The sequence below is a fragment of the Nomascus leucogenys genome, chromosome 8, assembly GCF_006542625.1.
Source record: "Nomascus leucogenys isolate Asia chromosome 8, Asia_NLE_v1, whole genome shotgun sequence".
Classification (NCBI taxonomy): Eukaryota; Metazoa; Chordata; class Mammalia; order Primates; family Hylobatidae; genus Nomascus; species Nomascus leucogenys.
The window spans coordinates 3,261,834-3,277,264 of NC_044388.1; the positions used below are offsets into that span (position 1 = coordinate 3,261,834).

Here is a 15,431-nt window from a genome sequence, read left to right on the forward strand (position 1 = left end):
GCTGTGGACAGCCCATAGTTCTGTCTAGTAGAGGCTCCCCAAAATACAGGGGCCCCACCGGTCAGGGCTGTTAAGAAGTTATGAAACTCGGCTGGGTGTGGTGGCTCACGCCTGTAATCCCAGCACTTTGGGAGGCCAAGGTGGGTGGATCACCTAAGGTCAGGAGTTCGAGACCAGCCTGACCAATATGGTGAAACCCTGTCTCTACTGAAAATACAAAAATTAGCCAGGCATGGTGACGTGCGCCTGTAGTCTCAGCTACGCGGGAGGCTGAGACAGGAGAATTGCTTGAATCCGGGAGGCAGAGGTTGCAGTGAACCGAGATCGACTCACTGCACTCCAGCCTGGGTAACAGAGCGAGACTCCATCTCAAAAAAAAAAAAAAAGTTATGTAGTTCATCTCAACCTTAGATTGTCCTCCAGCTTCTAATCCCAAAATCCTGGGCCCAGTCTGGACTTTAACCAGGTGACACACATTAGTGTGTCAGTTTCAGTGGGCGTTAACATGGAACTGGACCTGTGCCTGATTCATTCAGGAAGCTGAGCCTAGGCCGCAGAACAAACACCCCTAAGCAGCTTCTGCTGGGCATGGGTGAGAGGCTGTCTGGCCAAACAGTGACTGTGTTTGCTTTGTCTTCTTCCTGTCTCCCACCCCCACTTGCCAGAGTCCGTCATTTCTCTCTGCCCATCATTGGGTCAGGTGCTGTGTGTTTTTTTTTCTGGATGACTCTAGAAAGCTTTCTCTTTCTCTCTTTCTCTCTCTCTCTCTCTCTTTGGTGGTGAAGGTGATTCTTGAAGAAGAGAAGGCTTTAAAAGGGGCACAGGCCAGGCACGGTGGCTCACGCCTATAATCCCAGCACTTTGGGGGGCCAAGGCAGGTGGATCGCCTGAGGTTGGGAGTTCGAGACCAGCCTGACCAACATGGAGAAACCCCTTCTCTACTAAAAATACAAAATTAGCCAGGCATGGTGGTGCATGCCTGTAACCCCAGCTACTCGGGAGGCTGAGGCAGGAGAATCGCTTGAACCCGGGAGGTGGAGGTTGCAGTGAGCTGAGATCGCGCCATTGCACTCCAGCCTGGGCAACAAGAGCGAAACTCCGTCTCAAAACAAACAAACAAATAAATAAATAAAGAGGTACAGCAGGAGCTGATATTGGGAGGGGAAATAAAAGGAAGTAAGAACTGGTTTGGATGGGAATTAGAAAAAACAAAAAAGTCAGACATCAGGCCAGGCGCTGTGGCTCATGTCTGTAGTCCCAGCACTTTGGGAGGCTGAGACAGGCGGATTGCTTGAGCCCAGAAGTTCAAGACCAGCCTGAATAACATGGTGAGACCCCTGTCTCTACTTAAAACAAAAGATGTAAGGAAAAAAAAGAAAAAAAATGTCAGAGAAGTTCTGGGCCACCTCCCCCACCCCCCACTCCTCCAAAACACACACACACACCCCTGTCTATAGTCTAAGCAGGTCCTGCTCTTCTAACCCACCTGGGACAGTCCCTGCAACTCCAGCCTGACCTCACTTCCTGCTTCCATAGCTAGTTTGTTTTTCTGACACTTATTGGTAGATACTCCAGATCATTTCATTTTGTTTCCAATACCCTTTCCCCTTCCTAATACAAATGCAAAACAACGTGGGAATCCCCTTTCAGGGGGAAACAAGGTGCAGCTTTAAGAGAAAGAAGGGAGGAAGGGGGCGCTGACTCAGATCCTCCCATCCATTGGCTGCTGGAGGGAATCCCACCTCAGGGATTGGGCGTAACAGAGTCCGCCTCCTCTTGTGATTGGCTCAGCCAGAGAAATAAAAGGCGGCTGTGCCGGCCTCCTCCTCAGTTGGAGGGAGGCAGGGAATCTGGCTGGATTGGTGTGCTGAGACGCACCTGGCGCAACCCTCCCTTCTGAACGAAGTTCAAGTCTCGCGGACACTGCAACCATGAAGGAGAGACGGGCCCCCCAGCCAGTCGTGGCCAGATGTAAGCTCGTTCTGGTCGGGGACGTGCAGTGTGGGAAGACCGCAATGTTGCAAGTGTTAGCGAAGGATTGCTATCCAGAGGTGAGCTGCCCGCCCGCCCGCTGGCGGGCTTTTCTCTCTGCCTGCCCGCCTTGGCGTAGATTTCCACCTGCCCAGGAGACGTGGCTCCCCCAGCCCCAGCCCATCCTCAGCCGCTTTCTGAGGCTTTACCATCCTCAGCTGCTTTTTGGCTGGAGGACTGCCCTGCCTTAGCTTCCCCTGAGACCTGCTCCACTTCTGCCGCCCCGCTGGCTCCTCCTCACCTCTTCACCTAGAGGCCCCATCAGATTCCCTCCACCTTCCTACGTCCCTGGAGTCTGCTCTCAGGAGACGGCACTGGAGGCATTTGAGAGTCTGGGGTTTCTTCTTGACGTAATCCCTGCCTATCCGCTCACCTGCTCCTCAAAGGCTCTATGCCTGTGCCTCCAGGCAGGCTTCTGCAGCCCCTCTGTTCACCTGGCCGGGAGGGGTTTGAGAGGAGATGAGCTAGGACTGGCTTTGGCCTGTGGCTCTCTCAAATTGGGAAACACAAATCTGGGGATGGGAGGAATCTCTCTCTGTGTGTGTGTGTGTGTGTGTGTGTGTGTGTGTCCCTGATCGCCTAGGATATGGGGGGCTTACCCCTGGTGCGGTGGTGTGGGGGGGTGTCATTCACATTTCTCATTGCTGCAGAGCAAAGTGCCTGGTCCTCCGCAGTCCCTTCCCTCCTGCCCCAGGCATCTGCTCTGGTTTCTTGTCTCCTGTGACTTTACTGTCTCTCTGGTGAGTGCGTGTGTAGCCAGCACTAACCAGGGGATCTGAGGGTAGGGTGCCTGGGGTGAATGTTTCCTCTCTTTTCACAGACCTATGTGCCCACCGTGTTCGAAAATTACACAGCCTGTTTGGAGACAGAGGAACAGAGGGTGGAACTTAGTCTCTGGGATACCTCAGGTAAGAATTCGGCTCCAAATGCCACTTTCCCACCCCCACTGGTCTGCTGTGTAGCTGCTGTCTTTTAGAAATTGTTTTCCCCTTTGGTGGGGAGAAGTGAAAAAAGAGGATCTGAAGACTCGTTAGTTGTGGGGAGGGCTGACAGTTGGTCGACTCAGTTGCATGGTCCAAGGGTGCAGAGTGGGTGAACCCCAGGAGCCACTCTCTTCCCTGGGTCTAGTTCCACCCTTTAGAGGGCTGGGATGGTGAGGTGAAGGGACCCATGAATAGTCCTGCGGGTGGGCAGTAAAACAGGACTTCTCCATTTCCATTTCCTACCACCCATCACGCGTGCGTGCACGCGCACACACACACACACACACACACACACCTTTTACTTCCCCAGAGCAAAGCCAAATAAGAGGCAAGAGGCAGTGCTGCTGGAGGCAGCGTGGTTGGGGCGGGGAGACAAGTCTGCTTTGGGGAAAGATTGCTCAGACTCAGTTTTGTCTCCTGCATTCCATCTTGGGCCACTGCTGTCCTCCTGCCGCAGCTCAGCCCCACTCGTCACACCGCTGCAGCTCGGGGATGAAGCGATGCATCATCGATGTTTTGGAGGGTGGGGGAGATGGCTTAATATAGGGCATAGTCAGTTGTGAATAGTGGCCGGCAGGGCAGAGGGGAGGTTGGCTCTGTTTTCCCTCTACTGGGGTGAGGTAGAATATGCCCAGTCTCTCTAGAATGTAGAAACAATGTTTTTCCAGCCTCTCAGCCCCAAGCCCTTAGTGCTAGGCTATCCTTTGCCTTGATTCTGACCCTTCCCGTTATCTCTTTACCCCAGACCTTTTTCAATAGACTGGCTCAGAGTCATAATTAAGGAGTAAAAGCCAGGAATAGGAGAAAGAAAATAAAATCCACCCCTCCCCAAAAATGCATATTCAGACTGAGTTTAAAAAGGGACCATAAATCACTAGGTGTTTCCTGCTACATATAATAAATACGCTGTCCTGCTCCTCCAACAGCCGTTGTTCCCATGCTGTAATTCTGAGGTCTGAAAAGATTGGGGCTAGGGAATGGTTAGACAATGAGCCTTTCCTCCCCAAACAAAAATTCCCCAATCTGGTATGCTTTTCCCTGTTCCAGTTTCCGGGCTTGGGAGGCAGGGTTCTGGTTCTCCTGGGCTGTGTTATGCTAGCTAGATCGGACTAGAATGCAGCTTGACTGCATGATGTATAATTTTTGGTTTTTCATCTGCTGTACCCTCCCACCTTCCAATCTTCCCAGAATCTTACTGCAGCTCGTCTCTTTTCACTACCACCGCCCAAACGCCCTCCCCCCACCTCCTCCCTCCTTCCACAGTCAGAATGCAGCCCTCAAATCCCAAACCAGATCATGGAAAATCAGCAAGTGTAGTCTCTATTCCCTGTGTCACACCCCCACCCCCCAATTTCTGAAAGGATAAAGGCTGTCAGTTATTCTCAAACTCCCTCTTTCAGATTAGGTTCCCATAAGGAAGGAGGAAGTGGCCGTGGTGTGTGGGATAGGGTTTCCAATGTTGGGGTCAGGGTTGACCCTGTTCTCATTATTCACTTGCTAGTCTTAGGGGAGGGGGATTGCTTAGAGCCAAAATGGACGCCTCCTCCCCTCCCCCTTCCCCAGGCTGCAGTGCTTCCGCTCCTCAGTGCTGCAGTGGTAAGACCCCACCTCAGAAAGGGATGGGGGAGGCTTGCTAAAGGAGCAGGCAGCTATCCCAACTCCCCTGTATTCCTTTTTTTTAATGACCAACATCCCCCCACCAGCTTGGATTCCCCCCAGTTTCCATGGTGATTGCGGTGCAGGGAGAGGGGCTGCTTGCTATTCTGAGCACGGATTGTCTGGGTTCCAAATCCGCTACTGCTCCTTCCCCAGGGTGGAGGGGGTAGGCTCAGCCCCTAGCATTCTCCCATATGGGACCACCTGGGTCTTCATTGCCTATTTCCCTCCCAACGATGGACTCTTGCTCTAGCCTCTAAATCCCCAGCCATCGGTGCTGCTGTCTTTGAGACTGCCTTCCTGAGATGTGGGGGGGTCAGGGGGTACAGCTTTCCTTTTGCCCTTTTCAATGTAAGCCGATCTGGGTGGGTGGAGAAGTGGGGCACTGAACCCTTGATTCTCTCCCTCCCCTGCTAGCCTCCTAAAGTTCTGACCCCATGGAAAAGCAGCAGCCAGGTTATGTAACAGGGAGGTTTGTCTCTTCACCGGGGAGACCCAGGAGCAGAAGGGAGTGAAGTTGGGCAGCAGGCAGGCTCTAGAAGAGAGGAGCCCTGAAATAAGCGCTGTCTCTCTGCAGGGCTGGAAGCATCTTCTGGCACTCAGAAAACTAGTAGATCTCCAATTAAGACTGCTGTAGCAGACCCAAACAGAGCCAAATTATACTCCACCCACTTTATTTTGTCTTCTTTCCCTTTTTCTGGACTAAGGGGGATGATATTCTTTCATGACCTTCTGGCAGGCGGTCAGGTCCCAAGCTTCCAGCCGCAGCGCATTCCCCCTGGGAGATGGGTGGCTCCTCAGGGATCGAGGATGGTATTCCCAGGGCTTTAGGGCTTAGGCCTATTGGGGAAGGAAAACACCGTGGCTCACCATCAGCTCTTTCTGGCCTACACCAGGATCTCCCTACTACGATAATGTCCGTCCACTCTGCTACAGCGACTCGGATGCAGTATTACTATGTTTTGACATCAGCCGTCCAGAGACTGTGGACAGTGCACTCAAGAAGGTAAGACTAGATCAACTCTCTAATCTCTAACTCAGCATGAGGACCAAGAAGGAATCGGGACCTGGTCATGAATGCCCTCTTGTATAACATCAAGAAACGGAAGTCAGGGAAGGAAGAGATGTGCCCAAGGCCACACCATTAGCTACGGCTCTGGGACTGGAACTTGGGTCTCCTTACCCCGCTGCCTCCCGCCCTTTTCGTTATCCCATGCTGCCTTGCCAGAGCCCCGCAGGGGAGGGTGGTATTGAAGACTCAGGAAGCAGAGGACGGAGAGTCAGAGAACCTTTAGGTGATACGGTATGAGGGTCAGGCATGGGACCTTTTGGAGGCAGCTTCTATGGACCCTGATCCCAGTCCCACTGAGAATGGATAAGCCAGGCAGGTCTGAGCTGAGCTGCTGGTATGAAATGCTTGGATCTGGGCAGATCCGCCAATGCTGAGGAGTCCTAGGAAACCTTGTGTATCTAGCATAGTATAGAAGATGCTGGGATCATGTTCTTCCCTTGAGAAGAGACTGGTTGGCTTCCCCCTGGCATTCTGGACTTGCGAGGCCCTTTGGGGTGAGGGGGCAGATCCATGCCTGTATGGTTGGCAGAGAGTGGGAGGAGAATTGCCCTTGTGCCCTCTGTGGTGACTGGGCCATAGACTGGGGGAACAGGCTCCTGGGTCAGCATTCTGGGGGCCCCAAAGGCCTCATGGGCAGGGAAATGATGTAATTAGTGCAACGGTGATGCTGTGACTCAGAGGGAGGACTGGGCTGGTGATAAGTGAGGTGATGTGTGTGACATTGCCAGCCAAGCTTCTCCTGGTATCCGTCTGCCACTAACTCTCCTTCCTTCCTCCTTCTCCTACCCTTCTTCCTGCTCGACCCCTCAGTGGAGGACAGAAATCCTAGATTATTGTCCCAGCACCCGCGTTTTGCTCATTGGCTGCAAGACAGACCTGCGAACAGACCTGAGTACTCTGATGGAGCTGTCCCACCAGAAGCAGGCGCCCATCTCCTATGAGCAGGTGTGTGCGCGCGCAAGTGCGTGTTGTGGGGTGGAGTGAGGAAGGCTAGAGGCAGACAGCTTGAAATATAGCCCTGTCTCAAATTCTTCCACTATGGCAAGAGAGAATTGCTGTTATAATTAGCAAATGAGTCACCTGGAGAGAGGTGGTGGGCACCTGCTTACCCAGATGTATGCTGTCAGTTAGCAGGTGAGTTATTCCTGTGTGTGCCCACATTTCTAAGATTGTATTCTGACCACCTGCGTTAGAATCATTAGAGGTGTTCGTTAGAATTTCACACACACACACACAAAAAGAGGCCAGGTGCAAGGTGGCTCATGCCTGTAATTCCAGAACTTTGGGAGGCTGAGGCAGGAGGATAGCTTGAGCCCAGGAGTTTGAGATAAGCCTGGACAACAAAGCAAGACTGTCTCTACCAAAAAAAAAAAAAAAAAAAATAGCTGGGTGTGGTGGTGAGTGCCTGTAGTCATAGCTACTCAGGATGCTGAGGTGGGAGGACCGCTTGAGACCAGGAGGTTGAGGCTGCAAGGAGCTGTGATCATGCCACTGCACTCCAGCTTGAGTGACAGAGTGAGACCCTGTCTCAAAAAAAAGAAAAGGAGGAGGGGCACTGGGTGCAGTGGCTCACGCCTGTAATCCCAGCACTCGGGAGGCCAAGGCCGGTGGATCACTTGAGCTCAGGAATTCAGGACTAGCCTGGCCAACATGGCAAAACGCTGTCTCTCCTAAAAATACCAAAATTAGCTGGTTGTGGTGGCATGCACCTGTAATCCCACCAACTCAGGAGGCTGAGGCAGGAGAATCGCTTGAACCTGGGAGACAGAGGTTGCAGTTAGCTGAGATCGTGCCACTGTACTCCTACCTGGGCGACAGAGTGAGAGACTCTGTCTCAAGAAAAGAAAAAAAAAGGCCAGGTATGGTGGCTCATGCCTGTAATCCCAGCACTTTGGGAGACCGAGGCAGGTGGATCACTTGAGGTCAGGAGTTCAAGACCAGGCTGGCCAACGTGGTGAAACCCCGTCTCTACAAAAAATACAAAAAATTAGCCAGGTATGGTGGTGCATACATGTAATCCCTGGGCAACAGAGTGAGACTCTATTTCAAGAAAAAAAAAAAATGTGATCTGCCTAGGCTGGAGTGCAGTGGCACAATAGTTGTTTATGCAGCCTTTACCTCCCGGACTCAAGTGATCCTCCCTCTTGTCTCCCTAGTAGCTGGGACTATAGGTATGGGCCCCATGCCTAGCTAATCTTTAACATTTTTTGTAGAGACAAGGTCTCATTATGTTTCTCAGGTTGTTCTCGAACTCCTGACATCAAGTGATTCTCCTACCTTGGTCTCCCAAATTGCTGGGATTACAGGTGTCACCACACCTGGCCTGGAATCTGCATATTTTATAAGACCCCTGGATAATTTCTTATGTGCATGAGAGCATAGGGTTGGGGGACCGAGTTTTGCTCTTGTCACCCAGGCTGGAGTGCAGTGGTGCGATCTCAGCTCACTGCAATCTCTGCTTCCCAGGTTCAAGTGATTCTCCTGCCTCAGCCTCCCGAGTAGCTGGGATTACAGGTGCCCGCCAACACGCCCAGCTAATTTTTGTTATTTTTAGTAGAGATGGGGTTTTCACCATGTTGGCCAGGCTGGTCTTGAACTCCTGACCTCAGGTGATCCGCTTGCCTTGGCCTCCACTGCACCTGACCTGGGGAGCTCTTAAGAATACTAATACTGGCCAGGTGCAGTGGCTCACGCCTGTAATCCCAGCATTTTGGGAGGCTGAGGCGGGCAGATCACAAGGTCAGGAGATCAAGACCATCCTGGCTAACACGGTGAAACCCCATCTCTACTAAAAATACAAAAAATTAGCCAGGCGTGGTGGTGGGCACCTGTAGTCCCAGCTACTAGGGAGGCTGAGGCAGGAGGATGGTGTGAACCCTGGGGGCGGAGCTTGCAGTGAGCCGAGATCGCGCCACTGCACTCCAGCCTGAGCTAGGGCAACAGAGCGAGACTTTGTTTCAAAAAAAAAAAAAAAAAAAGAAAGAAAAGAAGAAGAAGAATACTAATGCCTTGGCTCTATACCCAGAATTTTTTTTTCCTTTTCCTTTTTTTTTTTTCCCAGAGACAGGGTCTTACTCTGTCACCCAGAATGAAGTGCAGTGGTGTGATCCTAGCTCACTGCAGTGCAGAACTCCTGGGCTCAAGGGATCCTTTCTAGTATTTGAGACTATAGTTGTGTGCCCACTTCCAGCGAATTTTTAAACATTTTTTAAAAGTGTTTATTATTATTTTATTATCTTTATTTTTGAGATTTATTTTTGTAATCCCAAAGTGCTGGGATTATGGGTGTGAGCCACCGCACCCGGCCGCCTAGGCAGGTCTTGAACTCCTGGCCTCCTCAAGTGATCCTCCCATCACAGCCTCCTGAGTAGCTGGGATTAGAGGCACTAGCCACTGCCCCAGCTATCCCCAGAAATTCTAATTTGGTTTGGCATTAATATAATTTTAAGAGTATTCCAGATGATTTATAATGTGCAGTCAGGCATCGTCTTAAGAAAAAGAGGCATCATCAGACAGGGTGTATGCCAAAAAAAAAAAAAGAAAAGATAATCGAATAATCTGCAGAGGGTGGTGTTTGGAGACTGGCAGCTGGGTCCCCTCTGGAGTGGCCCTGGGGAGTGACACACACGGGGAGTGACACACACAGGCAGCGTCCCAGAGCCATTTTGGCCCACTGCATTAATGCCCTCACCCCCTCCTGCAGGGTTGTGCAATAGCGAAACAGCTGGGTGCAGAAATCTACCTGGAAGGCTCCGCTTTCACCTCAGAAAAGAGCATCCACAGCATCTTTCGGATGGCATCCATGCTGTGTCTGAACAAGCCTAGCCCACTGCCCCAGAAGAGCCCTGTCCGAAGCCTCTCCAAACGACTGCTCCACCTCCCCAGTCGCTCTGAACTCATCTCTTCTACCTTCAAGAAGGAAAAGGCCAAAAGCTGTTCCATTATGTGAAGTGGAAATTGGAGGGGGGAGACAACCCCCTACTTCCTCCCTTGGGGTGCAGAGGCACGGGGAGAGGGAGGATGAGACAATTTAGGACACTGGACACGAGTTTTTCAGATGGCCACGGTGAGGGCTTGGAAGGAGACAGGAATGGGGCGAGGAAGGAGCCAGGCCCGGCATGAGGACCTGACGCTGAGAGAGAACCATCATACCCCAAGCCAGGCACTAGATTATGGAGGGGGCGACTAACCCCAGTGCCCCCCCGCTCCAGAGGAAGGAAAGCTGTGGGGGACGGGGGGCATGCTGGCCTCATGGGCTTGGGGGCCTACAGCAGCCTCACCTTCAGCATCATGCCTCTTCCACACAGCGTTTCCATGCAGGTCAGGGGATGGGAGGGGTCCCTGAGCCCTTCCCTTCCCCTCTAAGGAGGCAGCAACGGAGAGTGGGGAAGCCGAGCGGCAGCTCCCTTGGGGGCTTAGCCCAGGTGCTTCGTAACTGCAATCGGAAGTGCAGGAGCTGGTCAGAGCCAATGAGAAGGAAACCTCATCTTTGCATAGCCCATGCCTCATGGAGAGGTGACATCATACATTCACATGCTTCTCACCTAAGTCCCCAGGGTCCAAGGGAGAAGCCCCAGACCCCCTTCTCTTGCAGAGTGTGGGGGTGGTGGTGCTGCAGGGGCAGGGCTGGGTGGGGGTCACCAGACTTTTTCTGCCCTTAGGGCAGTACAGCTGGCATTTGTTTTATAGACTCTTGTCTTTGGAATTGGGGGGAGGGGGGGAGTGTTTCAATCTGTTACATGTTCTGTGTTTAATGAAGAAAACCTATTTATTAATGAAAAATATAATACATATAAAGAATTTGGCTCTATTTTTTTCTGTTTTCTTTAGTTGTTACAACTGGTATTTTTTTTTTTTTGTCTTTTTTTTTTCCTTTTTATGGAGAATGGAGTGTTGCTATATTGCTCAGGCAGGTCTCAAACTCCTGGGCTCAAGCTATCCTCACATCTCTGCCTCCCTAAGAGCTGGGATTACAGGCACGAGCCACCGTGCTTGAGCCCTTTGGTTGATGATAATGAGAGAAAAGCTGTCCTGGGGCCCTTTCTGTGGGTTGCAGAGGGGCTGCCTCCACCATTCCCCAGCTCCTCCAAGAAGGAGCTTCTCTCTTCCTCATCCCCCTGCCCTAGCCCCGCCCAAGACCTACTAAACCAAGGAAGGGCTCCTTAGCCCTAGAACAGAGGTGCAGGGGTTCTCAACCCTGGAACTATTGACATTTTGGACTGGATAATGCTTTGTTATGAGGGACTGTCCTATGCAGCCCAAGATGTTTAGCAGTGCCCCTGATCTGGTGGATGCTAGAAGACAGCACCCCACTCTCCAGCTACCACACCCAAAAATGTCTCCAGATGTTGCTAAATGACCCCTGTGGAAAAATTCTGGTTGGGAACCACTGCCCTGGAGAGTCTAGAGGAGAGAAAAAGGTTGGATGAAATCACCAGTAGAGGATCCAAGCTGCTGAGATCCCACCCCACATAGAAGGTAGACAGACTAAGCCAAAGCTGGGGGAGGCTCCTGGGATTCTGGTCTCCTCTGAGTTCAAGGAGAGGTGACATTTGCCTTCATGACCTTCCAATTCCGATGCCTACTGATGGCAGCTCAAGGACCTTGACTCTTAACTTCCTTTCTCAGTGACTTATAGCTCTTGTTTTCCAAGTGCCATAGTGTAGTGCTGGTGCTAGAAATAAAGTTAGCATGTACTAGGCCAGGCATGGTGGCTCACGCCTGTAATCCCAGAACTTTGGGAGGCTGAGGTGGGTGGATCACAAGGTCAGGAGATCGAGACCATCCTGGCTAACATGGTGAAACCCCATCTATACTAAAATACAAAAATTAGCCGGGCATGGTGGCACGTGCCTGTAATCCCAACTACTCAGGAGGCTGAGGCAGGAGAATCACTTAAACCCAGGAGGCAGAGGTTGCAGTGAGCCAAGATCACACCACTGCACGTCTTTTGCCTGGGCAAAAGACGGAGACTCCATCTCTAAATAAATAAATAAATAAATAAAGTTAGCATGAGTGTTCAGCACTGTGCACTGTTGAGGGCTTTACATGATCACGTTTAGCCTCATAAATGATAAGAGCTAACATTTGTTAAATGTTTACTGTGGGTCAGGGGCACTTACGAGATTTTTTTTTGAGACAGGGTCTCACTCTGTTGCCCATGCTGGAGTACAGTGGCACGACCACTGCTCACTGCAACCTCACCCTCCTGGTTCACCGTCCTGATCACCCTCCTTACCCTCCTACCTCAGCCTCCTGGGTAGCCAGGACTACAGGAGTACCACAGTAGTAGTCTATTTTTTGTGGAGATGGGGTTTCACCATGTTGCCCAGGCTGGTCTTGAACTTCTGGGCTCAAGTGATCCTCCTGCCTCGGCCTCCCAAAGTGCTGGGATCACAGGCATAAACCATGGTGCCCGGCCCCACTTATGAGTTCTTTCTACGTTATTTATTCCTGTGATAACCCTATGAGCATATGAGGTGCTATTTTTTTTTTTTTAGACGGAGTTTCACTCTGGCTGGAGTGCAATGGCGCAATCTTAGCTCACCACAACCTCCACCTCCTGGGTTCAAGTGATTCTCCTGCCTCAGCCTCCCAAGGGACTACAGGCATGCGCCACTATGCCCAGCTAATTCTGTTTTTGTTTGTTTTTTTAGTAGAGACGAGGTTTCTCCATGTTGGTCAGGCTGGTTTCGAACTCCCGACCTCAGGTGATCCACCCGCCTCGGCCTCCCAAAGTGCTGGGATTACAGGTGTCAGCCATGGCGCCCGGCCGCTATCTATCTCATTTTACAGAAAAGAAGACCAAGGTTCAGAGAGATTAGGTAATGTGCACAAGGTCACACAGCTAGAAAGTGATTGAACATGGATACAAATCCAGGCAATCTGGCTTCACATCAGGCACTCTAACCTGCTCTGCTGTCCTGTCCTGTGAGGGAAGTGGTATTATTATCTCTGTTTTGTAATGAGGAAAGAGAAAAGCCAGAGATGCCATATAATTTGCACAAGATCACAGTACTAGTAAGCAATTGAGCCAAGATTCAAACCAGATCTCACTGTTCACCAAAATCCCATGGACCCCTTACTGGTAGGCATGTGGTACCTAAATAGGTATCTCCAGTTATGGTTCTTACTAGAACACCATCCCTCTGTCTCTATCTCCAAAGATGATGGTTTGGGTGCGGTGACTGGTGCCTGTAGTTCCAGCACTTTGGGAGGACGAGCCGGGCGGATTGCTTGAGGCCAGGAGTTTGAGACCAGACTGGACAACATTGCAAGATCCTGTCTCTACAGAAAATAAAACGATTAGCCAGGCGTGATGGGGTGCACCTGTGGTCCCAGCTACTTGGGAGGCTGAGGCAGGAGGATCATTTGAGGCCAGGTCAGGGCTGCAGTGAGCTGTTTGTGCCACTCCAACCTGGGCAACAAAGTGAAACCCTGTCTCAAAAATAATTAAGAAAATAAGCCAGGCGCGGTGTCTCATGCCTGTAATCTCAGCACTTTGGGAGGCCAAGGCAGGTGGATCACGAGGTCAGGAGATCGAGACCATCCTGGCCAACATGATGAAACCCCGTTCCTACTGAAAATACAAAAATTAGCTGGATGTGGTGGCACGTGCCTGTAATCCCAGCTACTTGGGAGGTTGAAGCAGGAGAATCGTTTGAACCAGGGAGTTGGAGCTTGCAGTGAGCCGAGATTGCACCACTGCACTCCAGCCTGGTGACAGAGCGAGACTCCATCTCAAAAATAAATAAATAAAAGAAAATAAAAATACAAACAAATAAGAAAACAAAGATGCATGTTTGTGAGAGAATTAGTGGGGCAAGACAAATAACAAGTATCCTTGAAGCCCAATGTCTTACATGTGTCATGAGACGTGTGCACAAGTACTAGAGGGACTCTGCCACTATGAACTGGGACAAGCTTTATCACCCTCCAGGAGCTTAATTTAAAGAGAGTTGAGATGGCAGCCCGAAAATGGGGAAAGGTAATGGACTCTGAAGTTAAATGAACCTGAATTTTGGCTCCATTCTTTTCTTTTCTTTTTTCTTTCTTCTTTTTTTTTTTTTTCCAGTCAGGGTTTTGCTCTGTCACCCAGGCTGTAGTGCAGTGGCACGAGCATGGCTCACTGCAACCTCGACCTCCCGGGCTCAAGCGGTCCTCCTGTCTTGGCCTCCCAAAGTGCTGAGATACAAGCATGAGCCACCTCACCTGGCCCATTCTTTTAACTATGTGGCCTTTGAAGGCATAATTACTCTATCTGGGCCACAATCTCCTTACCAGTAAAATGGAGATAGCACTCATCTTATACTGCTATGAGAACTAAGTAAAACAAATAAGGTAGGTTAAGTGTCCAGCCCAGAGTTGAGCACTTAGAAGATTCTCAATAAAAAGTGGCCGCAGTTTTTGAAGATTCTGGCCTACCATGGTTGGTCTGATTCTTAGTTTAATCTCTGAATCTGTGAGTCGAGCGCCCTCTCGTGCTTTTATGGTGAATTACACCCAACAGATCTCAGCTCTCTTCTTTCCCTTCCGTTCTCTCTGGAGTAGAAGCTGGGAGGTGAAAGGCTGCAGGTTCTAAGAGAAGTGTGTGTCTCCGAGGGTTACTTTGGGCCATGTACGTTATGCTCAGGGCTTTAGGATTACTTGGGTCTATCCTGAGGCTCTGCTTGAGAGCTTAAGGCATATTCAGAGAGAAAAGGCAGACCTACAGCCATGTGGAATTGAAGCAACAAACCTGCTGCTGGCAAAATGAGAAGGGAGGTCCGAGATACTTCTGGTTATCTAAACCGTTTCCGCAATTGCAATGTTTTGTTTTGTTTTGTTTTGTTTTGTTTTGTTTTGAGGGAAAGAGTTATGAACCCATAAGACCAAAGAGAAACACAAAGTGAACTTACGATTTGAGGTTACAACAACAACAACAGCAACCACAAAACTCAGCGGAAGACTGAAGTAGGGGAATCTGGGGGAAGAAAGAAGCAAAAATACCAAGATACCTCAACAATTGGTCACATTCCAAAGGGCAAGAAATTGAGGAAACCAGGGTCCTATCTGGAATGTTGAGAAAACAGGTGCTAGAGCCCAGGAGATACCATCCTTCCGGGAGGACTTTAGAGTCCATTGTGTGGGCTCATTTGGAGCTCTAACAATAACTGGGGGTTGTTATGGCATTCACCCGGCTGCAGGGGCCAAGGTTGCTAAAACGTCCTCCTAAGCCTGGGATAGTTCCACACACAATGGAGAACTGCATCACCCTCCTTGTGAACCTACTCCTGTAACCTAATCTTTAGTTTGTCCAACTGTAAAATGGGGCTAGCCTCATTCTCACAGAATTGTTATAAAAACCGCTTTTCCACGAATGGTATTTATTGTTGTTACTGCAGTTGTTAGCTATAATTACGTGCTATAGATATCTCAGGATGCCCTTAAATTCCTCCATTGTAAGCCACGGGCAACGATAGTCATCGACTGTAGTTTCTAGGAAGACCAGCCGATTCCAAGAAGGGTGCTCGGCGGGAGAACCTAATGCCGGAAGCCTATTCGCGAAAAACTCTTCCTTCCCGGACGCTAACGTCTGGCAAACCACATTGCCCGGCAGACCCCGCGGCCTTGGGCCAGCGCTCCAGCCGTGCATTCTGGGATTGGTAGTTCCCAGGCCTCAGTGTCGGCCTTTGCCGCCCAGCTCCAGG

The 15,431-nt window shown here is 50.6% G+C and overlaps 1 protein-coding gene across 1 annotated transcript; it reads left to right on the top strand.

Moving 5' to 3' along the window:
• The first annotated feature begins 1,801 nt into the window (after window positions 1–1,801).
• On the top strand, window positions 1,802–10,542 carry RND1 (Rho family GTPase 1). The gene is made up of 5 exons (XM_003252493.3): window positions 1,802–2,051; window positions 2,852–2,939; window positions 5,567–5,676; window positions 6,553–6,687; window positions 9,446–10,542. Exons 1-5 carry the CDS (start codon window positions 1,932–1,934, stop codon window positions 9,689–9,691), a joined length of 699 nt encoding a protein of 232 aa, XP_003252541.3. The 5' UTR covers window positions 1,802–1,931; the 3' UTR covers window positions 9,692–10,542.
• Window positions 10,543–15,431: the final 4,889 nt, after the last annotated feature.

Excerpts from the sequence above, each read along its gene's own strand:
- RND1 (XM_003252493.3), top strand. The coding sequence starts at position 1,932 with ATGAAGGAGAGACGGGCCCCCCAGCCAGTCGTGGCCAGATGTAAGCTC. Across the intron at positions 5,677-6,552 it reads TGGACAGTGCACTCAAGAAG|TGGAGGACAGAAATCCTAGA; the intron begins GTAAGACTAGAT and ends TCGACCCCTCAG. Across the intron at positions 6,688-9,445 it reads CGCCCATCTCCTATGAGCAG|GGTTGTGCAATAGCGAAACA; the intron begins GTGTGTGCGCGC and ends CCCCTCCTGCAG.